The sequence below is a fragment of the Carassius carassius genome, chromosome 4, assembly GCF_963082965.1.
Source record: "Carassius carassius chromosome 4, fCarCar2.1, whole genome shotgun sequence".
Lineage (NCBI taxonomy): Eukaryota > Metazoa > Chordata > Actinopteri > Cypriniformes > Cyprinidae > Carassius > Carassius carassius.
This window is the reverse complement of record NC_081758.1, coordinates 21,055,384-21,079,629: the sequence shown is the minus strand read 5'-3', so window position 1 is coordinate 21,079,629 and position 24,246 is coordinate 21,055,384. Positions and strand designations below refer to the sequence as shown.

At 36.0% G+C, this 24,246-nt stretch overlaps 2 protein-coding genes and 1 pseudogene across 7 annotated transcripts; 1 reads left to right on the top strand and 2 right to left on the bottom strand.

Annotated features, from left to right (window-relative positions):
• Window positions 1-1,693: 1,693 nt before the first annotated feature.
• On the bottom strand, window positions 1,694-2,892 carry LOC132130334 (C-X-C motif chemokine 11-1-like; annotated as a pseudogene).
• A 3,086-nt stretch (window positions 2,893-5,978) lies between these two features.
• On the top strand, window positions 5,979-18,352 carry LOC132139471 (protein RUFY3-like). 6 transcript variants are annotated; one of them, XM_059547836.1, is made up of 16 exons: window positions 7,417-8,034; window positions 8,246-8,440; window positions 11,577-11,750; window positions 11,855-11,972; window positions 12,066-12,167; window positions 12,248-12,371; window positions 12,538-12,602; window positions 12,712-12,777; window positions 12,887-12,956; window positions 13,699-13,791; window positions 13,962-14,045; window positions 14,198-14,365; window positions 14,894-14,991; window positions 16,885-17,004; window positions 17,920-18,046; window positions 18,124-18,351. In XM_059547836.1, exons 2-16 carry the CDS (start codon window positions 8,263-8,265, stop codon window positions 18,202-18,204), a joined length of 1,668 nt encoding a protein of 555 aa, XP_059403819.1. In that variant the 5' UTR covers window positions 7,417-8,034; window positions 8,246-8,262; the 3' UTR covers window positions 18,205-18,351. The 6 variants fall into 6 exon arrangements, with proteins under 6 accessions (XP_059403816.1, XP_059403820.1, XP_059403819.1 ...); XM_059547835.1 differs by having other exon boundaries at window positions 7,418-8,034; window positions 8,237-8,440; XM_059547833.1 differs by lacking the exons at window positions 7,417-8,034; window positions 8,246-8,440 and adding an exon at window positions 5,979-6,405 and having other exon boundaries at window positions 18,124-18,352.
• Window positions 18,353-20,225: 1,873 nt separating this feature from the next.
• LOC132139470 (G-rich sequence factor 1-like) lies at window positions 20,226-24,033 on the bottom strand. Its single transcript, XM_059547831.1, has 9 exons — window positions 23,678-24,033; window positions 23,457-23,598; window positions 22,003-22,158; window positions 21,795-21,929; window positions 21,568-21,706; window positions 20,994-21,112; window positions 20,811-20,896; window positions 20,512-20,647; window positions 20,226-20,397 (listed from the first exon to the last, which is right to left on the bottom strand). The coding sequence occupies exons 1-9, from the start codon at window positions 23,885-23,887 to the stop codon at window positions 20,342-20,344; spliced, it is 1,179 nt and encodes a 392-aa protein (XP_059403814.1). The 5' UTR covers window positions 23,888-24,033; the 3' UTR covers window positions 20,226-20,341.
• Window positions 24,034-24,246: the final 213 nt, after the last annotated feature.

Here is a 24,246-nt window from a genome sequence, read left to right as displayed (position 1 = left end):
TGTGTAAATGAGCTGGCTGGCATCTTTTTATACACATGGCAGAGATATTCGGGGATTTCCCTGTCTGATGCTCTGATGGCAGATAAGATACTACTATCAAGTTCCAGTTACTCTTTCTATACCATACCCAGTTTCTGGGAAATACAATGAAGCTTTCAATATTTTATTTGGGTTTTAAGTGCTGTGTCATGAGCTCTGTGTCACACATACAGTTATACAATATTACACTTATGTCATATCAGTTAGAAAGTGTAAAATACTATAAGTGAATCATATATATTAAGTAAAATAATATGAATGATATACATTAATAACTGTAAAAAGAAACAAAGTGGATTTTGATAAGCTCAGATTGTGTATTATTGTCTTTATAAATAGGCTACTATATACATACATACATACATATACATACATATATATATCTCAATAAAGTTAATAAAATTGTTAAAAAAGATAATTTAATAATAATAAAGTTAAAGGTCTATTGTTTATGTTCAGCGCTAATGTTATGAGTGTTTGCCTTCTTGTCATTTTATTTAATAAATAAATAAGTATAAAAAATGTCAAGTGTGTAAATATACATACTTCAATAGATATTGGACACACAACTCCACTCATACCATAAACCTACCCACAAAAAAAGTTATATTGTATAAGCATTTATTTACAGGTATTTATTAATACTCCAATATGCAATGTCATCATGGTGATATTCCCATGCACATAACGTTTGTTTGACGCCAGAGGTTCCTTATTGAAAGCAATGGAGCACCCTGCATGCTGAGAAATGAAAAATGATGCCGTGGGATCTTGACCAAGTGTCAGTTGGTAGTGAGAACATGTTGTCCACAAACCCTCTCTGGTTAACTGCCTCTGCTAAGCTAACTGGGGATGGTCCTCGAGGGAATTTTTGTGACTATGTGGACTAGGTGTTGCTGCAGTATGGGTGAAAGGGACTTCATAACAAACCTGGAACCTAAGCCCATGCAGGCCACTATGGGCTGATAAGAATTTCTAAGAAGAATAAAGTTAAGAAAGTATTTTCTACGTAAGCTGAATATTCTGCTGGAAAAGTTCAGCTGCTGAATGTACTACTCAGCAAAGGGTTGAATTCACATTCGATTTCTTCATGACAAAAACTGGATTCTTCTAATGCATTTTCAGTTAATTGAAATCTTTATCAGTAGATAGCAATAGATTAGACTGCAAAATGAGAGGACTTTAAATTATAAAAATGTTGTGATTCATCCTTAATAATCAAAAACATATTTATTGTTTCGTACTAATATTCTTCAGTAAACAAAAAACCAAATTAGCATGCATTATTTTTTTTATTTCATGGCTACATCACACACAGATTTCAGGAAGAAAACATTCACTGGAATTAATTAAAACAAACCCATATTAGTTATAGTTTCATCAGAGAAATGTTTAAAATCACAAAGGGTACATTTATGGCTAAATGGCTTTGAAATCTTGTGAATTATAACAGAGTAACTTTAATAATCATCATTGTTGTTAGACATTTATAATATTCTCTTTTCTTCCTCTGGTCTTTTGTTTTTTGGTTTGCTTCCTAGGAATGATAGCACAACGGCACAGAATTTAAGTCTCACAACATAATACATAAACACATACATTATGATTGGTTGTTATACATTCAGTAAGTAGTGGTATAACAGTAGTGTATATCTCACCATTTGCCCTTCAGAAATCTCTGTCCTTGCCTATTATTTGGATCCAAACACACCTTTAACTTTCTGTTCACCTCCTTTCCTTTACCCTTTCCTTTTCCAGTCACAGTCAATCTAAGGTCAGCAAATGCAATCGTTTCACTGCAGTTGCAATTGAGGACTTGCAATTGTTAATTGCAGTATTTATTAACTATATTGCAAACATGAATCTCTAGAAGAAATAAAGATGAACAAATATTATCATGTAACAGGACTTGTATGCAGACTTACATAATCTCCATCTTTGAGCAAGAGGGACTTGGTGGGAACAATTCAACTGCATGAATCCATCTGGACTTCACTGCTATCAGCGGTCTGCCTCTGCATAAACAGCGTTGTGATAGCCCCCCTGCTTGCCCTGAACACAGTTATCTTAAGTTTAAGGACTTATGCACACAGCAGATCCAGAGCAGGAAAACTATTGTTCCAAGCCGGTCATCACTGATAGGATTGACAGAAAATAAACCTCATTCTAAAACAAGCAAACACATAAATTAAGAGATATTTGTTATGATGCATATTGAATATTTAACAGAGACACTTAACAGAACCTCAACAAACTTGGTATCTGGTATCTTTAGAATACTTAATTCTGATTGGACAATCACTGCATTCTGTGGTCAAAATTTTTGTGTAAATGATTGATACACTATTTTTCAATAAGGACGGCTGTAGATTATCCATTACGGTCCATTTAAAGTTTAGAAATTTCATATTTTGATTCATATATTTTCATATACTTTCATTAATGACAAACCAACTTTTTGAAACATGATCTTTTAAGTTTTAACATTTTCTTAAATGTTTAACGGTGTGTCAGATTGACCTCAAACAGAAATTTTATTCGGACACCTTCCTGGATGACAATTACCTTTTTTTTAAAAACTTTTTTTTTTAAATATTAATTTTTTACACAAGTGTTGACTGTGTTAAAGGTTAACTAAAAGGCTTTACTAATTGTTCTGTGTATATATGATGCAAATGTAATGAAAGAAAATAGGTTTCAGCTCACCTGCAGAGTGTGTAAGAGTCACTCCAAACACCAGAGCGCACAGCAGTGTGAGAACAGCCTGATTCATGATTCACTTCACAGGCAGCTCCTGAGAAATGTTGCCTTCTTATACAGCCCATTCCTTATAAAGCACAGACTTACTTTCATTTTCCAATCTTCCAATGAAATTATTTCAATAACACATCCATAATCCCTGAGGATAAAGTTGCTTTGACGGAACAGAAATTACCACATTCTGACATAAAGTCTATGATTTTGCATTAAGCAAGAAGCAAAAAAAAATAAAAAAAAAAAAAAAATATATATATATATATTATATATATATATATAAATATATATAAATTTATACATATAAATATATATAATATATAGATTTTTTTTTTTGGCCAGTCAGAATAAAGTTTTTTGTAAATAATTTAGAAGTGAGAGCTGTGTTAACAAGTAAAGTTTTAGACCTAGTAAAAGTATTGACGTTTATCAAACTCAAATAAATGATAAAAAAGGTCTGAGCATATGATTGGTTACTTAGATTGTTTGCCTTTTGGGAAGAGACTGTATTTCCTTAGAAAGTACTTTTCACATACTTTCCATACAGGAATGTATTTAATTTCGTTTAATTTTACTTGACCAGAGGACTTATGCTTTATTAGTCATATGTAAAAAAAAAAATGTTTTTATTAAAACCTGATAATATTAGTGGTGTCTGTGTTACAGATATGACTGATCAAATCACGTGTCATGTTATGGAAAGGAAGTGATCAGGGGTCAGTTGCATAAAAGAACTAGTCTGACCAACTAGCAATTAGCCAAGTGGTAATCAGTCAGGTATTTTTTTTTATTTTTATTCAGACTAATCTATGCTTTTATGTAACAGAATTAAATGCAAATAAAAAATAAAACATTGATGACTAACTTGTAAAACCTGTCTAAACCTTTTATGCATTTTTTTAAATGCAGCTAAAAAATACTAGAAAATAAATATAAAAGATAAAAGATACCTTTTCTTTTCATTTGATCATTTTATGGGTATGGCTATCCTTCATTTATCATTATCAAAATTTTGTTCAAGATAAAAAAAGTCAGCCTGAAGAATTTTTCTTGAAAAATACTTATATGACTTATAACTGAAAGCATTGTTTTCTCTGGTTATATGTATCTGTTTAATACACTGTATATGTGACACCACTTCAGCAAGATGCATGTATACACACTGAGATATTACACATTTTTTTTCTTAATTTTCTATATTCATTGAATTTCTGAAAGGAAATTGGTCAATATAAAAATATGAGATTTGAGAAGGTTGAAGATTTCCAGCATCTCAAAAGAAGGTCATTGTCATAAGATGTCATGCTGATTTCTTGGTGGTTTCTTTGTTTTCATTTCCATTCCTTATTTCATCATGAAGATATGGGCAAATTTAGCCCATCCCCTGTGCCAAGGGAGTGGATGGCTGAACTAAAAGAACTGAACTGAACTGAACTCTGCCTTGTGAGCTATAAAAATGGGCACAGATGTCCTGGTTTAGAAGTGTGAAATGTAATTGTATTTATACTACATTATACATTTAGGGTGCTGCAAATAATAAGTTAGTGTAATTAAGATTCAGGCATATGTAACAAAATTCTGTTTAATAAAACCATTGTGTCATTGAGTAAACTAAGCAAACAAGCCAGCAAACCTAACCCGTAGTAATCAAAGAAAATGGAACAAAGCATATGTGAAAAGGAACAGAAAATCTAGGAACTAGTAACAAAGGAAAATTTTAATTCAGCATAAGAATGGAAATCAAAGATTACAGAGAAAAACAAGCCCCAAATATTTTTACAATTCCGCTCATCCCCTGTGCCAAGGTTATTAGGGGGAGTGGATTGCTGAACTGAAAAAAAAACTGAAATGAACTCTCCTTTGTGAGTGATAAAAATGGGCACAATGACCTGGCTTAGAAGTGATAATTGATAAGTTACTAAGGTTTAACTATAATTGGACATTTAACAGAAATGCTGCTGATGGCGCTCTCTAGTGGTGCATCTACATATTTGTAAAAATGAACTAAGGCAGTGGTTTAATCCTGGTCCTGGGGTCTGGGGACCACCTATTCTGCACAGTTTATGTCAGAGTGGGGGATCCCCAGGACCAGGATTAAGAACCTCTGAACTAAAGTCAATTTATTTTTACGTTTATGAGAAATTATTACATAATTTAAGATAGTAATTATACTGTGTTGGTAAGGTTTGTGTATTTTTTTTTAATGAAATGTTCCCTCCTGGTGGAATGACCTTCCCAACTCAATTCGAGCAGCTGAGTCCTTAGCCATCTTCAAGAATCGTCTTAAAACCCATCTCTTCCATCTTTATTTGACCCTCTAACTTTAACACTCACTATTCTAATTCTATTCTTTAAAACATTTATTATGCAATTGTATGTGTGTATGTATGTGTAAAGATCTCTAACACTAGCTTGCTCTATTCTTTTTTATTCTATCTGTTTTCTTTTTATTTATTATATTATTTAAAATCCCATGCTACGTGTACTGTGTTAACCTAACTGAGACTTGTTATAGCACTTATATATATCATTGCGCTTTTTGTTGTTTTTGATTGCTTCCACTGTCCTCATCTGTAAGTCGCTTTGGATAAAATGAATTAAATGTAAATGTAAAAAAAGACAAAATTCTCTTGTGGTGCGCATATTTAGTAGACAGTGAAACAAAGTGAGAAAATGAAAAGTGCATTTAAGAGATTCTTTATGAGAAATAAAAGAATAAGGCTCACAAAAATATACACGTATATATATATAGAGAGAGAGAGAGAGAGAGAGAGAGAGATACAGTACTTAACATTTGAACATTTGAAGTGGATCAAAACCCTTAATCAAACAATACCCGTTCTCGTCTTAGGGCAACTTTGATGAACTTTTTTGATCCACTTCAAATGCTGGCTACCGTGTATATTTCTTTCCTTGATTGGTGGAGGCTTTTTTCAGTTACTATGAATAGAAGAATGCATATATCTCTCAAAAATGGCTGTTTTATAATTGTAATTATAACAATATGATATAAAAGTTATATAAATGTAACATTTTGCCTGTCATGGAACTGTACAGTTGTGGTCCTCACTTTGATTAGCTTAAAGAGCAATGATGCTGTGCCGCTGTTCCTTTAAATGCTCTCACCCAGCTGATGATATGCGTCACACCATATGATCCGTATTACAATAATATTGCATTTCTTTATAGTTTTGGCCACGGATTTAGGAACAACAGAAGTTATAGAGTACGACTAAACAGTCTAGATAAACATGCGTTAGCTTCCACTGAGAGCTGGATGAAATGCTGTTGCACGGGTGTGTGTTGACGCAGAGGGGTCACATGAATTTGAACGGAAGATGGCGGACCAGAGCTCAGGAGCATCGGAGCAACTAAGCACCGAAGTTTCAGAAACTCTAGTGTCATCTAATGAATTCCTCAAACCCCACATGCAGGACAGCGATGGACATACGGCCAACAGTCCAGAGGAGTCGCTTTCTCCTGCCTCGGTGATTTACTTTAAGGAGGCGCTAACTTATAACTCAAGTATACAGTTTACACAGACGAGCCCTTCTCTTCCTGCCCCAGTGCGATATGAATTCCAGATTGAGAAGACTAACAAGAAAACAAGAAGTGAGTATGTATTATGATCGTCTGCATATAGGTCTGTTTGATAGGATCGGATAGTGTTTGCTTCACTTGAACATGCTGCATTATTTGACACGAGCCTCGTTTCAATGTCAACAGCATTGCACAATGACAGTCAAGCACTGCGGCGTTTGTGCAAGTTTGCCGTTTCAGACTCTGTCTTTCTTAGATTGGTGTTTTTTCTTGAAATTATTACTTCTGATTCATCAGTGAATAAATAGGCCACAGCTAGCACATACTGTCATCAGCTCGCATGTGTACAGTGTTACACCTACTGTATGGATGTAGTGTAGATATCCACATCCTTTATGTCCACAAACCAGAAAATGTTTGTGATATTCGTAGTTATTTAGCAGTATATGGTTCAAAAATTGGTATTTTCATTTATCTGCATAGTTTTAGAGATACACTACTGTACAAGAGTTTGGGGTCGGTAAGATTTTTTGTTTTTGAAGTCTTATATACTTGCAGTTTTCAATGAAATGATCAAAAATACAATTAAACAGTAATTTTGTGAAATATTAATAATTTGTACTGATTTTTGATTAACTGTTTTCTATTTTTATCTATTTTTTAAAACTATGTAATTTCTTCCTGTGATGGAAAAACTTAATTTTTTAGCAGCCATTACTCTAGTCTTCAGTATCACTTCATCTTTTAGAAATAATTTTAATATGGGTATTTGATGCTGAAGAAACCTTTTTTATTATTAGTAATGTTGAAAACATTGCACTTTTTTCAGGATAAAAAAAATAATAATAACAGCATTCGTTTGAATCACTTTCAATTCAGTGTATCTATGCTGAATTCCTTCTTACTGACCTCAAACCTTAGTCCATACCCAATTCAGGTTAATTATTGTTTTCATGCATAAGTGCTTTTCTTTTGTAAATAATGAATAAAATTTGACTAATAGTTTACTGCTAATATTCAAACCCCATTTTACATGACTCTGCACATGAGATTATTCTCTACTGGTTTAATAAAAGAAAGACTACCTTGTTTTAATTCAGATTGTTACAGTACCACTACCACCACATGATGTCTAGTTGTTGATATGTGTGACTGTTTTTACCAAATAACTTAAATAAGCATTATGTTTATTAATTTGACACAAAGTGCATGCTTGCTCCTCTTAAACTTGTTGTCCAGTAAAAAGCAGCTTCATCAGCAGTGTTCTAGTTCTCAATCAGTAGGATTTCCGCCCTTTTCTTGTGCGGCATGTGGATCACTGACAACAGCACCCCCACCCCCCACCTCCCCCCGCATCTGACAGTCCTCTCGGGAACTGTGCCCCCCCTCCACCATCTGCTCACGTGATTCCCACAATCCTCCTCAGCATCACGGCAGCCATCTTGGTCAACACCCTCCCATTTGCAGCGCATGCAGCCAATCCGGTGAATGCAAGCAGCTGGGCTGTAAGGGAGGGACTGAGAGAGAGAAAGAGACATCTCTGATTATAGCTGCGCTGAGCCTCACACGGCATCCCAAACCCCTGGCTGTGCTGAGCCAGAGAGCACTGAAGCCTTTATTCACACGGAGGATTTTAGCTGTCACTGCTTATTCACAAGGCACGGCCATTGAGCCCCAGGAGAATAGCATCCCTTCAGTCAGGTTTGCCCTGGACTGCTTGTTTGTTTTCCCCGTTCCTTCCTCCATTCTTTGTTTCCCTTGGCTCTCTCTTTCCTTCTTTCTTTGTGCTGGCGAAGATTCTTGCTTCGACTGGTTTAAAAACAAAAATCGTCATTATTGCTATTCGGTGCCCCTGTCTCTTCACTGAAAGCCACCATCGTAAGCATTGTTGTTGTCGTCGCAGCAGCAGCAGCTATCAGCTGAGTCACCATGTCTGATCTGACGCCCCAGAGCGAGGCCCCCACCCCCACTACTGACAAGATCACACAGGCTGCCAGAGAGACCATCTACCTATGTAACTTCCGCGTGTCGGTGGATGGCGAATGGCTGTGCCTGCGCGAGCTCAACGACATCTCGCTAACGCCAGATCCCGAGCCAGCTCATGAAGGTAGGTGCGCACAGCATCTCTAGGCCTCTGTGGCTGTTATTGCAACGGGCGGTGCTGGCCCAACCTTCCACCATCATGCTCTCAGCATCCCCACAGGCTTGCCTGGAAATGTAGTTTTTATGAAGCACAAGTGTGCATGAAGGTTTGTTTCCCACTGAATGATTTGAGAGAAGCTGTTCATGTGCGGTTTTATTCTAAGTAAAGTATTGTCACATTGAACAAATTATGTATGTGCACTGCACTGTTCGGAAAATCCCTCAGAATGAAAGTACCTCCAGTAAACAAAAATAAAAACGAGCCTTTAACAAATGTTATATTGTTTGATATGTTATTTTTTTTAAAAATAAAAATAAAAGGCATTTAGCAAATTTGCTTATCTTTTGTTTTTCATTTATTAACTTTTCTAAAGGAAAAAATACGGCTATAAATAGATTTCTAGAGTAGTGATGGTGTCAGAGCACACGATTGTGCTCATCCGGTGCATTACTGGAGAGTCACGGCTTACCCTGCCAAAGGTTAAAAGAGGACATCATATGGACACAGTACTGCTGCCCTGGAGATTCCCACTCAATCAAACATCTTGAAGGCATGTGATCAACGGCCAGAGAAGATGTGACCAGGAGCCACTAACAGCAACAGTTCAGTCTAATGTGTTTTATCTGCATTGGGTGAGCAAGAAACAGGCATGTGGCAAGACCAGGATTAGAAAACATTATCTGATAAGGTCTGCTTACAGAGTCATCCTCTGAGATGTTTGTTTACTACAGAAGTAGTTATTTGTTGGTAGTGTATTTTCACCAATGGCATCACCTTTGAACTCTGTGACTTGTTTGTCTCCTCACTATCACAGTGTGATAAACAAATGACTTTTTTTAGTGTCACCTTTGCACCCAGGGTTCAGAGATCTGTTTAGTATATATATTTTTTTCATAGAAGATTTTCAACTGATAATTTCTTCAATGAAACCACTGCATATCCGTCAGTAATTGGTTAGTTGCCCTTGATTTGTTTCACTGCATGCAGATGTTCTTTGAAATGTATTTGGTGTGCTCTGCTTCATTAAGTGTCATTTATGGTTTGATTTTTATTTTTTGGTTTTACCCCCTCAGCCAAGCGACGTTACAAATCTTAAGAGACAGTTCATCTAAAAATTACAATTCTGTCATGATTTACTCGTCCTCATGTCATTCCATCCAAACCTGTTTGACTTTCTTCTGCGGAACATGAAAGAAGATATTTTATGGACAAAAAACTTTTTTATATTCCACATAAAAGAGAAGATTATACAGGGATGTCTGGAACAATATGAGGTGAGTAAAATATGACAGTTTTATTAATTTTTTTGGCGTGCTATCCCTTTAAAGCTGTCTTGAAATTATTCTAATAAAAAATATGTTATTCGAGTGCTGTGGATAAAAAGGCAATATTACATTCTTTCCCAAGGCTTTCTGTCAAGCAAATCGGTTTAGATAATTTGCCACTGGAGTCTTGCAGAACAAGTAGAGCATTGTTTGAGCTTCTTTGTCTAGTGTGATAAAATTACTTCATAGTAACTGTCCTCATCAGCACTCAGTTTGCTATTAATAGTCACAGTTGTAGTGCTTCTGAAGTCATTAAGATTTGCACTGTATGAAAGTGGGAGAGAGTTTGCTTGGCTCTTTAGATTAGAGTCTACACCAAAATTTCCTACAACATAATGTGTAATCCCTCTTCTTGTTCCTTTGGTTTACTTCCATGACGTGCATGACCCGATCCTTTTCTGATTCTACCAATAGCATTGTCTATGTGACTTTTTTGTTGAGCTCTCTTTGTGGCTAGCAAAATATCTGGCCACTCATTTGGTTGGATTGCTCTTGTCTGGCCTGTTTTCTTTGGCTGGCTCCCCACCCCACCCTGTTCTCTGGCTGATTTGGCATGTTGATCACATGGTCTTATCAGCATTATCAGTGATCAGTTTCTGGTTCTTCAGATGAATTCCCTGTAGACCTTGTGAGAGACATTAAATATTTATGATTCAGAGACTTCTTATACACTAAAATAACCTCTGTTCTTACAGTGAAAGAATATGGTTTCTGTGATTTGTTTAACCTTTGCATAGACATGATGCTATGAAGCTAACTCATTCTTTGCTGTGTGACTGTGTGAAGCTACAAGGAGGACTTTAATAAATGGTACAAACTGAAACCAGTAAAAATCTGTTGGTTTTACTATTCATTTTTGTTGTTGCATTAGCAATTCAATATTATTGAATGAGTAATGGCCATGAAATCTCTCCAATAAACTTGGGCTAAAATGATAAGACTGTTCTGTGTTATAATTAATTTTAATTTTAATAAGTTAAATTGGTGTGAAAATGACCCACTGCCACCTGGATCATTTCTCCTGTCACAACACCTGATAAGCAGCGAGACATTTCTGTGCAATGTAAGTGCACTGGGATGAGACGTTTGACTAAATGCCAAATGAGCCCATCTTGGCCCATTTGTTGAATCAACCCAAGTGATTTTAAAGAAAAATATATTTATAATATTTATATAAAATGTTATACTCTATAGCAGCTTTTTATCTTGCCAGTCCTTGCATGTCCTCATGAAAAGGGTCACTGCTATTGGTGACAGACATGGATTGAGAGTCTTGATGATGAAATGATTGCATTACTGTTGGGTGTGTTTTGGTTTATACAGGGTCAGCCTTGAGAACTCAGACTCAAAATTCTGTTCAGTAAAAATTGATTTTCTGTAGTTTATCTACTTTGTGATGCATTGCAAGGTTAAACAGAGATTGTCCTGAAAACAACAGCTTTCAAAACAATCATCTGTTCAGTTAAAAAACACACTTTTGTTATTTATTCATGATTGAGATGGTGGGTTGAAATCTCTCTGCATTTGGTGCATTACACATCTCTTCAACCAGAATTTCATAAATCTTTCCAGACACGGAGGAAATCATGTAGCCGCAGTCAATAGAAAGTTCCCATGAATTCTTTCTCTGATAAAAGCTCCAGTCCAAAACATCATATATTTCTTATATCTCATGCTGAAACCTGTTAAATACTGTGTGTAGGAGAAGTCTCGGTGAGATAGACTCATATTTAGCCATAATTGTTTAATTTATGCTTGAATTTTTGGATTTCCAGATCCCAAGGACCCCATTGCCATCGAGAGGCTTAACCTGATGAATATGGCCAAGCTGAGCATCAAGGGCTTGATCGAGTCTGCATTGAACCTGGGCCGCACACTGGACTCCGACTATGCCCCACTGCAGCAGTTTTTTGTCGTCATGGAGCACTGCCTGAAACATGGGCTTAAAAGTAAGTACAACAAATCCCACTGTCCTCAGTAATCATTCATTTGTGTTCTTTATACAATAATGCGGTGTATACTTTCTCTAAAGATATCAGTTTTTTTTTTTAAGGTAAGAAGACTTTCCTTGGCCAAAATAAGTCTTTTTGGGGTCCTTTGGAGCTTGTGGAAAAGTTGACTCCAGAGGCTGGTGAGATCACAGCCAGCGTCAAAGACCTTCCTGGACTCAAGTAAGAAAACATTTTCAACTTGAGCATGTTTTTGTTTTTTTCGTTTTTAATTCATACTGTGTTTCTGATTCTAAAGTTGTTCTTTTATACCAGAACCCCTTTAGGAAGAGGCAGAGCATGGCTTCGTCTGGCTTTGATGCAAAAGAAGCTCTCAGACTACATGAAGACCATCATCAACAGAAAGGACCTTCTCAGGTACAGTACCAGCTTTTGGTCTTTAATATAAAAGCCATTACTGTGTAATGTCTTATACTTGCTGTTGTTGTGTACCTCAGTGAATTCTATGAGCCCAATGCTCTTATGATGGAGGAGGAAGGAGCTGTGATCGCTGGGCTGTTAGTGGGCCTGAATGTCATTGATGCTAATTTGTGCATGAAGGGAGAAGATTTAGACTCACAGGTATTTGTTAATTACTTTAATTGTACACAAGTAATGAAGGACGAAATATGATGGTACAATGCATTATCTTTGTTACTTTTTTTTTTATTCTTTCAGTGTTTTTCTCCCAAGTGTGTTGGCCAACAGCTGATACCGGGTAATAAGATCTCCTCTACTCTCTCAATAGGTTGGAGTCATAGATTTTTCCATGTATCTGAAAGACGGCGCGCACGGCAGCAAAAGCACAGAGGGGTGAGTCCATATTCAACTTCCTCGGTGGAGCTAATTGTGTTAGTCTGACAGGTTTTGGACTCCTGGTGAAAATCTCTGTGCTTCCTCTAAAGCTGCTTTTTGTTTGCAGTGATGGGCAAATCACAGCTATTCTTGACCAGAAGAATTATGTTGAGGAACTGAACAGACATTTAAGGTGCAGTCCCTTTATGCAACATCAGCTTTGTTCGGTGTGTTTGTGACCAGCTGCTTATTTGGAAAGCATGAGCAATCTCACTATGTGACTCTAAATTCCCCTTTCCCAGTGCGTCGGTGAATAACTTGCAAGCCAAAGTGGATGCGCTGGAAAAATCCAACACAAAACTCACAGAGGAGGTGAGTAGAAAAAAACTATAATTTAATGGATTACTGAAGTTAAGTTAGGTTAATTCAATGATTTACATAACTGATAGATAATTTACATGTTAGCAGAACTGAATTCACATTATATATTCATGCACACAGCTGTGTGTACACAACTGTTCAAAAGTTTGGCGTCAGTAAGATTGAATAATTATTTTATTTTTTTTTTAGATTTCTCTTATACTAACTAAGGCTGTATTTATTTGATCAAAAATATAATATAGTGAAATATTACAATTGAAAATGGCTATTTTATATTTTAATATTTTTTTACAATGTAATTTATTCCTCTGATGCAAAGCTGAATTTTCAGCATCAAATAAAAATGTTTGGTAGCAATATAACTCTACTGTCTGTCTTTGCTATTACTTTTGATCAGTTTAATGCATCCTTGTGATTAGAAGTATTGAATTATTTCCAAAAAAGGAAAGAAAAAAAAGAAGTGCTGATTCCAGATTTTTTAATGGTAGTGTATGTGGTTTATTGACACACTTACTGTAGTTTGTTGGACTTAATAGAGAGAGTATGATGCATGTGACGTGCCCGTATATATACAGTATCAGTTCGGTTGAGCGGCTGCGTTCCGGTGGGAAAGTGACGTCAATGCATACCCTCTATAAAGTAAAGAGATAACTAGCTGTGAATAGATGATCAGATGTGCTGTGAATAGATTTCTTGTTCCAACTCTCTGTGCCTGTGTTGTTTTTGTGACTAGCTTGCTGTTGCAAACAACAGGATCATCACTCTGCAGGAGGAGCTGGAAAGGGTGAAGGAGGAAGGCTCTTACTTAGTGGAGTCTGGTCGCAAGGTGAACAACATTGTTTTGATCCCACAGTATAGATTGTTATCAAGCATTCAATAGAACAACAGTGTTTGTTACTCATTACTCAAAAGTTAGACACAAGCTTATAGTAGTTTACAGTAGGGTTGCTGTTATAACATACTTTTGTTGGTATTTGACCTGTGCTTGTCTTGAAGGCACCTAGGGCGGATGGAACTGCAAACGGTCAAGTGCTTGGGGAAACTCGCAAACAGCTTAAAGAGGAAACTCAGCTCAGACTGGTGAGTAAGACATTAATGTGTATATCACTGTCTTTTTCTTCAGATTCATCTCTGATGTGGGGTTTTCCAAGTATCAAGTCAGAGTTCTTTCGAGGAGAAGTCTGAAGAACCTGAATCCTTAATAAACCGAGCGTGTTTGTATGTTTGTGTAGGATGTCGAGAAGGAGCTGGAGGTGCAGATAGGGATGAAGCAAGAGATGGAGCTGTCCATGAAGATGCTAGAGAAGGACATCTGTGAAAAACATGATGCTTTGGTGGAGCTCAGACAGCAGTTAGATGAAATGCGTATACTCAACCATGAGCTCTCCATTAAGTCACAGGTATGTTTAAACATCTTACTTAGTGACATTTTTGAATAACTAAACCTAGCTCTCATCAAGAACATAGCCACAGAAGCTGGCATGGCGTTAAAACAGGAAGAAAAAAAGTCACAGGGTATAAGAGAGATGCATTTCCGTTAAAAATCACTTATCACTATTGACAGGTTTTACACTGGAGCGTCGACTTGTTTGACACATGGAAGCTACGTGTAAGCAGGACATATTTATTTTCCTTCCCCATATTAATAGGTAACACTATGGAGGAGGACACAATGAAACTGATCTGATATGACACTGCCAACATAAAGAAGCTAGTAGAGTAGACTTGAGGTGCCGAGTCTCACAGTGTGTTAAACTTTCAGGACTTTCTATTCATCTGTCTGAACCCTGCTGCTGCTTCACATGGCTTGTATGTGTTGAATTGCTAAAAAGATTAAGAACATTACAACTAGATTAGTACCACTTATCTAATTTAGCAAAACTGCATTTATTTTTGACGCAGTGTGCTTGTGTTTGTCTGGCTTGTAGGGCTCAGAGGCCAGCGGGAAACAGAAGAGTGACATCATCAGCCGCTTGGAGGAGAAAACAAACCAGATGGGGAGCATTATTAAACAGCTGGAGAGCAGGTAAAGGAGGTTTAACTGCATGAGCACAGCATTTAAACATGACATGTACACTGCAAAACAAAGAGTGGGATCCAAAAGTCTGAAAGCACGAGTGGAAATGCCTCTTCTAATTTCAGTAAACAATAAATATCATTTTATCAGCGTAATAATTTGATATGTTGCAGAGAACATCTTACTTTCTGTATAAAACAGTGAAGGTCAGTTTTTTATGACTGAACATTAAAGAACTATATATATATATATATATATATATATATATATATATATATATATATATATATATTAGATGTACATACACACAAACACAATTTTATCAGTTAATATTGACATATTAATAAATGCTTTAAAAAGCATTATACAACTTAAAGCATTATACAACTGTAAAGTTTTATACGGTTTTTATCAAAACATTTTTACTGTAAAAAAACTTTTAAATGAAAAATTTGACTTTGAATCAGAAATTTTTGCTGTAAATAAAATACTAAAGGAAAATGTTGATTTTGTGAACTTTTGAATCCTACCGAATAAAGCTGTCATTTTCCAAGGAAGGTTATTGTTTAGGATGGACCGTTTTCCTTGATCAGTGAATGTGCAGATCACATATATAGTGCACAAACAAGACAAGTCCACTCTTTTCTGTTTCAGTTCTGTTAACAAACCTGTAGAAGGCAGCAGATCTTCTGTTTCTAATAACTTACGCTCTCTGTCTCTGTGTTCTCTCAAAAACTTCTTTGCTTTTACCTGTTTATTTGACATTTTTCACATGCTCATTATTTTGTGTTTTTACTCCTTTTTCCTGAGCAGTGAGAAAGACATGGCTAAAGAGGCACGAAACTTGAATACAGCTGCAGAAAAACTCCTTCAGAGGCACCAATAAAATAATGGCAAACACTGGATAGTTTCCAAAAAAATCAACCTAAAAAAAAAAAAAATCTTCAGTTTGATTTTGCATAACAGTAGGGTATTTATTTTATTACTGAGTTTCAGATCCATTGCCATTATTTTGTCTTAAACCGGACTGATCCTCATCTTTCAATATTGTATGCCTGATCCAGTGCTCCTGTCTCTAGTCTCCCTCTCTATGTTTTAGTCAAAGTAAAATGCAGCTGTTTTGGCCAGTCTTAGAACAAAGATGGCAGTCATTTACATTTTAAGTAATGGAAATGCATTTCTCTTATATCTTCTCAACACTGAATAAAGAGGCTAGCAGGATACTTCTCAAAGTTGGTGCATTATAAAAACAAAACCAAGTTCAGTACTGCACGGGGAAACATTCCTAACAAAAATGTACAATCATTTTATACTCCCTATATAAGTATGCAATGCAACACCATATTGATCGGTTAATTTTGGTTAGTCTCTTAAAATTCTTGGACATGAATATTTGACCAACCTGCTTAAGCTTCAGGATGCCCGAGCTAACAAACTCAGTGTGTTTATTGCAGGCATATTCAGGAGGTTATGTTAGCTTTTTTGCAAGAAATGCTGGTGAGTGAATTATTTTACAGCTTATTATAATCTAAATTGAAATCTGAATTTGATGCAGTGGTAGTCGACGCCAAATGTCAAAGCTTTGGAAAGAAATTTGTGACACCAAGCTTTATGGATTCTTCCAAAAGTCTGGATGATGAAATTGTGAACGGACTTAAGTGTATGTAGACATTAATTTAGATGTGAAATGTAGTACAAACATGGCTTAATAAAAAAATAAAAATAAATCAGACACTTGTCAGACTACTTTGCCTTCTTGAGCTTTCCGTTTCTGCTCTAGCTACATGCTTTCTCCTGTCCTCCCTTTGTTCTTCTGTATGCTTTTATTATTCAATTCATATTCATTTCCCATGGCTTTTAGTTTTCATTTTACCTCATTAAGTTAATGTGGCTCAAATTCAGATGTAAGAACGCGGAGCGAGAGCGGGACCTGGCCGATGAGGCCAACCGACTCTTCAAGCAGGAGTTTGGAGACAAGATTGGGAGTCTGCAGGAAGAGATGGAGCAGTTACGGAAACAGAGGTACTGAGATTGACTTACTGTTGTTGTGAACAACTACTAGTCAACCAATATATTTTGTTTCAGTGAAGCAGATGTTATACATTATATTATTATTTCGTTGTTTTATAGATTTTATAGAAAGATACAGTTTTTCAGGCATTAAGCATCATGAACTAACAATGAATCATCCAGGTTAATGTTAGTGTGCATATACACTACTCTTTAAAAGTGTGGGTTCAGTGAGGAATTTCTTCTTCTTCTTCTTTTTTTTAAGAAATAAATACTTTAATTCAGCAGGGATGCATTAGATGTTTGATTATATTCTGTCTCAATTGTTCACAAAAAATTGTTTTAAAGGAACACTCCACTTTAAAAAAAAAAATAAAAATAGTTAAACATTCAGCCGATCTCCGGGTTTGGAAAATTGCGATTTTATAGGAGCTATACTCTCATTCCGGATGCAGCAGGCACAGTGATATCACGCAGTGCCTGAATGAGCCATATCAGCCTAGAAAATCGCAACTTTTCATTTTCCGTCGGTCTTAGTACACGACGTAACTACAGAAGAGTTAAGTTCTAAATAGGAAAAATATCGAAACTCTTTGGTCATTTTTAGTGAGATGCTAATGGTCTAATCAGATTTAATGATCTATGCTAAGCTAAGCTAAAAGTGCTACCGCCAGACCTGGAGATCGGCTGAATCAATTAGAAAACGGTAAAGCTCAACTCTAGGGGAGATGGAAAATGAGCCTATTAAAAAAAAAAAAAAAAAGTGGAGTTTTCCTTTATACTTTTTTTGAACCCTGACTAAAGCACAAAAGTAAGTTGTCATGGTGAATGAATCAGATCAGATCACACAGTCACATTGTGAAAATGACAAACACAGTTTAATGAAAGTGGTATGTTGTAAAGCCCTTGTCTTTCTTAATTTGATAGATTGCTTTTGGAACAGGAGCTCAGGAAATGGAGAGAGCAGCATCCTGGAGGACACATGTCTGAAGCTCTTCTAGGAAACACGCTGCCTCAGAGAGACATGAGACAGCATGTGGAGGACATAAGAAGGGTGAGACCTGCTTTCCACTTTAGTGTCATTCAGTTGCTTTCTTTATATGTAGAGTGTGCTGTTCCCTGAAATTATAGGAGTTAGAGTCTGTCAAAAAAGAAAACGATACATTGCGTACTGCACTTGAGGAAAAGTCAAGTCTAAGTTCCAGTTTGTAAGTCTTATCTTAAATGCTGGACCAGTTACATACAACTCTATTTATTTACTGCAGTGTTTTTAAATTAAACTAAAACTGTATTTTTCTCAGGACGCTGTCACATGAAGATGAACAGGTACTCTACATTTAATCAGTAATTCTTTTTTTATTTATTTATTTTTATCAGAGAGGTTCACTGCAATAATTTCTTTTTATATTCATAAATTTCTCTCTTACTTGATAGGACCAGTCTCTTTGTAAAGACGTTGTCCCATCCATCTGCTCAATGTGTGAAAACCAAGACTCTCTAACTGCACCCAAGGTACCAAAGCAAAGCCATCCAACATTTAAGCAACAATAAAACTAAACCCTCAGTAAACAAATCATTGCTTTTTAAATTATTAAACTACACTACCGTTCAAAAGCTGTTTGAGATTTGTAACATTTGTTACAGATGATTATTCAAATAAATGCTTTTCTTATGAACTTTATTAAAATTAAAATTGTAACATTTCACAATATTAGTTTTTTAACTTTATTTTTAATCAAATAAATGCAAATTACAAATACATAGGGGTGGTGTTGGCGCAGTGGATAAGACACATGCCTTTGGTGTGAGAGACACGGGTTCGAATCCACTGTGAGACACTAATGTGTCACTGAGCAAGACACTTAACATCTAGTTGCTCCAGAGGTGTGTGACCTCTGACAAATATATTTGGATAAAAGCGTCAACTAAATGATATGTATGTATATGGTTCAGCAGTAGCTTAACAAGAGGAATACGACAACTCTAGCCAAAAATACAAAAACCTTTGAATGGTACTGTATATATATTATTGCTTATGATCACACATTTTTCCTCAGTGACTAAAGTGCTGCATACAGTATGGAACATGATCTTTAGAAATGTGGAGTAGAACGCTTTTACAAGTGCATTAGAGTCTTTTTAACCATTTCAGAGGCAATGCAAGAACTGCAGTGGCGTGTTCTGTGAGAACTGCATGGCAAATGAACTCCCTCTGCCCTCCTCCATCAACCCTGAACACGTGTGTGACGCCTGCTACGCTCAGTTAATGCAGCAGTACGCGTCCTCCCCATCCTGAGGGGGCGCTCATCTCTGCTATTCTGGCAGTCGATTCAACGGGTTATCCTTGAAAAAATTACACATCATACTTTAGATCAGCAGTCAGTATTGGGCATCTCAGTTTAGTAACATATCTGTTATTTTGCCAGCGTACAACATTTGCCAAAAAGGGATGATTTTTACAAGTTCTTTGTTGGAAATGCTTTTCAAAAGATTTTCACGATTTCATATAATTCTTGAGGATGAGTGAAGCTGTCCACCAAGTGGATGTATGAGGTTCTAGTACTTGAATTGTATCAGTGCCATTCAATATTGCAAGCAGAAAGATACCATAAGTCCATTAAGATAGCATTAATGATATGTCACCTTTAAAATAATATATATATAAAAAGACTGTAGACAGGATTGTGTCAGCTTTTTGAAAACTATGGCACTAAACAAGGCACATACATTAACATTTTAAACATTTGAGACATAATTGAGTCAAAATTCATAAATTATGCAAAAAAAGATTCAGTTCAGACAAAACTGCATATTATGGAGCTTGTCACAGAGAAGACCTTAATAACCCTACATTAAAAGTATGTAAAGAGATAAAAAGGTAGTTTTATGCCTGTGTAATGTATTTTATTCATAATAGCTGAACAATAAAATTGTATTATAATTTGGATTTCTCAGTTTAAGTCATTTTATACTTCCATGAGCAATCATTCATGGCAAAATTAAAGCTTGGTGGAAGATAGGAATTGCTTGGCATGTCTGGGTGCTGCAGGGATAGAAAGCACTTATATCTAATGCTCTGTATCAAGGCTTTCCCAAAGTTAGATGTAAAACAAAGCAATAATTTCTTTTTTTTTATTAACTTTGCACACTTCTACATATGACTGTTTTGTTAACATTTCGTTGATCTGAAATCAGAAATGAATATCCAAAAAGAAAACACAACAGGCTATACATTTTTAAAAGTCTTTTAATGTTGGTTCTGTGTATTCTTGTAATATAGACTGAATTACTTTCATTAAATAGACTGGGCTGCAATGCATTAAGACAGTTTAAATAGTTTACTTTCAACTCATTGTTCCTCCCCTGATGGCGATGAGTTCAGGAACAACTTAATATATCGCTTCACTGGACAACGGGGAAAAAACAAACAAACAAACAAAAAACAAGATTAATCGTCATGTTTGTATTTAACATTGTGGACCACATCTGGGTTATTTCAGATGAACACATATTGCTTACTTATATACTCTCTGTCTTTGGACATGGCTAAAACGGCATCTTGATGTGTTCTGAAGTAGGCATCTGCCCCACCGGTGGGTCGTCCGTCTGCACCGTACTCTACAAGAACCTTCACCAGTCTGATGGGAGCGAAAAACTGGAACAGAAATGACACCTCAGTCATTCAGTGTAGATTATATACCAAGCAAGATCAGTTGAGGCCTTAAGGAGTTGTTCCACTCCTCTTGACCACCTCAGTGACAACGAAGCACACAATTAATAAAAAAATCATGCTGTATCTTAAATAGGATAAATTCAACCTTTACAATGTCCTCTCCTGTGGCTTCATATGGCAGACCTCTCATGTGAATCAGGTTCTCTGTTGCTGATATAGAGCTGCTGTTTGCTGTCCAGAAAAATACAGATGTTCAAGACTGCACACAGTATACAACATATGAATTAATATTTCAAGCCTGGTTGTACACGAACGCTGTAATAAACACCTGTTTTCATTGTCCGTGGCGCATCTTCAGCTCCTGGTGTGAAAGCTGGCGTCTCATTTCGCCCTCTTCCATACAGGACTTGGAATTCATTTTTCCTGCTGGGGAAAATCTCAATATACCTGCATATGAGGAAAAAATTAACATATCTGGAATTAGTAAATATTTCATTTGAAATCTTTTGGTATTTCAAGACAGCTATAAGAATAAAAAAGCCTAAATTACAAGAATAAAGTCAGCAATACAAAAGGTTGAAATATTTTGATTATAAAGTCAAAACACTTGGAATAAAGTTAAAATTATGAGTAGGTGGAGGAATTTTCACATTAACGTTATTCACACAACATACTGGCCTTGTTATGGCTTTATTCTCAAAATATAATGACTTAAATCGTGTATTGCTAGGACCTTGGGTTCTGACTTTATTCTCATACTAAGACTTTAATTCTCAAAATATTATGGCTTATTATTACTGTTGTAAAAAATACATACATGTTCCAGAGAGAGAAATAAAAAATAATATATATACATTTTTTTTTTTTTGTGTATGTCTAGTATTCCTTGATGAAATACCAACCTGTTTCCCATGACTTCTCTGTCTTTCTTTAGGGCCTTTTCAGCCATTTCCTTGGTGGCAAAATGCACGAAGGCATCGCCTGAGTTTCTTCCTCTCCTGTTCAGGACTATTGTAACTCCATCTTCCACAATCTCCAGTCCTGTTTTGAGAATTTTAAAACACAAATGAAGCATATGGGTTTTATCAGTGCAATGCCATTCAAATGTCACAATTTTAAAGGATCTCACCGGAGAAAAACTGAATGATGTCTTTCTCGGTGCAGCTGAAGGGAAGTCCTCTGAGTCGCACCACTTCGTCTGACTCTGTAAACTGCTGTGTAGTGTTTAATATTGCTTCGGCATCTTTCTTTGTTACCTCATACACTGAAACACATGACACTAAAAATGAGGTCTGTAAAAAACTTTGGCAGGTGTAAAACTCAAAAATAGTACTTACCTTCAACAAAGCGCTGTCCCAGGTAATGCTTGTGCAGATCCAATGCTTTGCAAACGTCCTCCTCATGCTCCAGCTCAATAAACGCCCGTCCCGTTGACCTGCCGTTCCTGTTGTGAATTATATGGATTCCCTCAACTCCACCTCGGATCCTACAATCTACAAGAATCAAATATATAAGTAAAATTTGTACTTCACATCATTATCAGATCATCTTTAGGAGCTGTAAATCCATACATGTGGTTATTATTGATGGAACCCTATAAAGCCTACTCAGGCCCGGCTGCAGGATGAAATGACTGAGGGGGCATGTGAAATTGTTAAGGGGGCTTAACTTTATTACACCATCAAAATGCAGCATCTTCATCAGCTGTACTCTCAATCACACTTTCAGTGTCCTTTTTGTGGTCTGAAATACGCTGCATATACTTTATGTCCATTGTTGAATATTAATGATAATTCACATTTTAGCTGAAACTTAATTGCTGATAATATCACCCTTTTACTGTCTATGAATATCACACGTTCAGATATTTGCTCGACGGACACCGAATGGCACGGGGTTGGATAAAAACACGCCCCTTGTTTACATTTAAACAACTGTATTTTCCATGTGACTTAATACCCACATCAGGAAATCACACAGTGGACAAAAGATAAGCCAGCGTCATTTATTATGAATAATTAACCCTTTCACACTTAAGTTTAAAATATTCTAACTGACTCCCGAGAGTAAGATTTTTCAAGGCGACAGTTATTTTAGAACGTTCCCCCTTAATGATTTTTATAAAGTAAATGTATATGTAATAACTTTTATATTATTATAATTTCAAGGTTAACATTTTACTCAACGGAAGTAACTGATTATCCATATAAACATTATTTTAAAAAATCAAATTCAGATCTGAGTATCAAGTTTGATACATCAGGCTTTTAAACATTTAGCATTGGACTAAGTTTTGCCCTCCAAATGAACGCTACAGGGCTTTGATAATAAAACTAAGCATAGACATATCATCTTAGAATGCCATATTATTCATCTTAGAATGCCATATTATTAGGAGATACAGTGTGACAACTTATATTTACATGCATTTGATCTAATAATCAATTAACGTTTGATTTTTTAAATCACTAGCTAGTGCCATAAAAAAAATGCTCCAAATTGCATATTTTCGCTTAGTTTGAGACTCTTAGCAAAAATAAATACTACTTAAGTGTGAGCTCTATATACTCCTATATTCCTAAATCATGGGTCATACAATCCTGATGTTTCAAATATGATACAAAACATAAAATACACATTCAAACTATTTAAAGGGATTCTTTTATATTTTACCTTTTATTTATGACTATTATTTCATATATCAGGCTTTACATTTTAAATATCTTGACTTGACTTGATCAAGTAACGTTTTAGGTGAAGCATGTCTGCAAAAAGACTTGAGTAACATTACCAGAAAAGAAGTTCATTAAGTCCTCTGCAGTACATGAATAAGGAAAACCCCTGGCCTGGATGATGAACACTTCCTTTGAATGGGGCTCTTCACCGGGGGTGTATTTTGGTACTGGTGGGTACTCATCTTCCTTGGATGGTGCCTAAAACATTAAATCGCGTCAGACGAAAACAATTATACAACGTATTGTGTCTGGAAAGGACTTTTCTGGAAAAAGGTACCTCAGTAATTAGTCTTCGTTGATATATTGTCCATGGATGCTGGACTTCACGGTCTGCTAAACATCTCGATGAATGAACATCTCGACCTCGTACTGCTGTAAACTGCGCAGTTTTCATCTGACTCCGTGCATGCACGCATGGAAACTGCTGCTTCCTCCTGACACAACGAACAAGAGACAACAAGAGCGCGCTCCTGCTCAATACAGACATATTGCACTGTACAAACAAAACCTGCACGAAAACCTAAAGTATTGAGACAGCTTTATGTTAACACGGCATGTTTCGGCTCAGTTGCCCCAAAATCACGTTGACATGCGGTATCAGAGGACAACATGGCGCAAACAACACGCGCCTTTGTCCTTGACACATCTTTCAAAATAATAGTTCCTTGTCGTTCAAAACAGCGGAACACGTTGCTTGATTTGGAAGCTAATTATAACAGTATTTTCTGAAATGTGTTTACTTTTTATTAAGATGAAGAATATTGTCTAAACACTATTAAGGCAGTATAAGATATTGTAATATTTAAAATTAGTTCTGTAGCCCATTTACATTACATTACATTAATT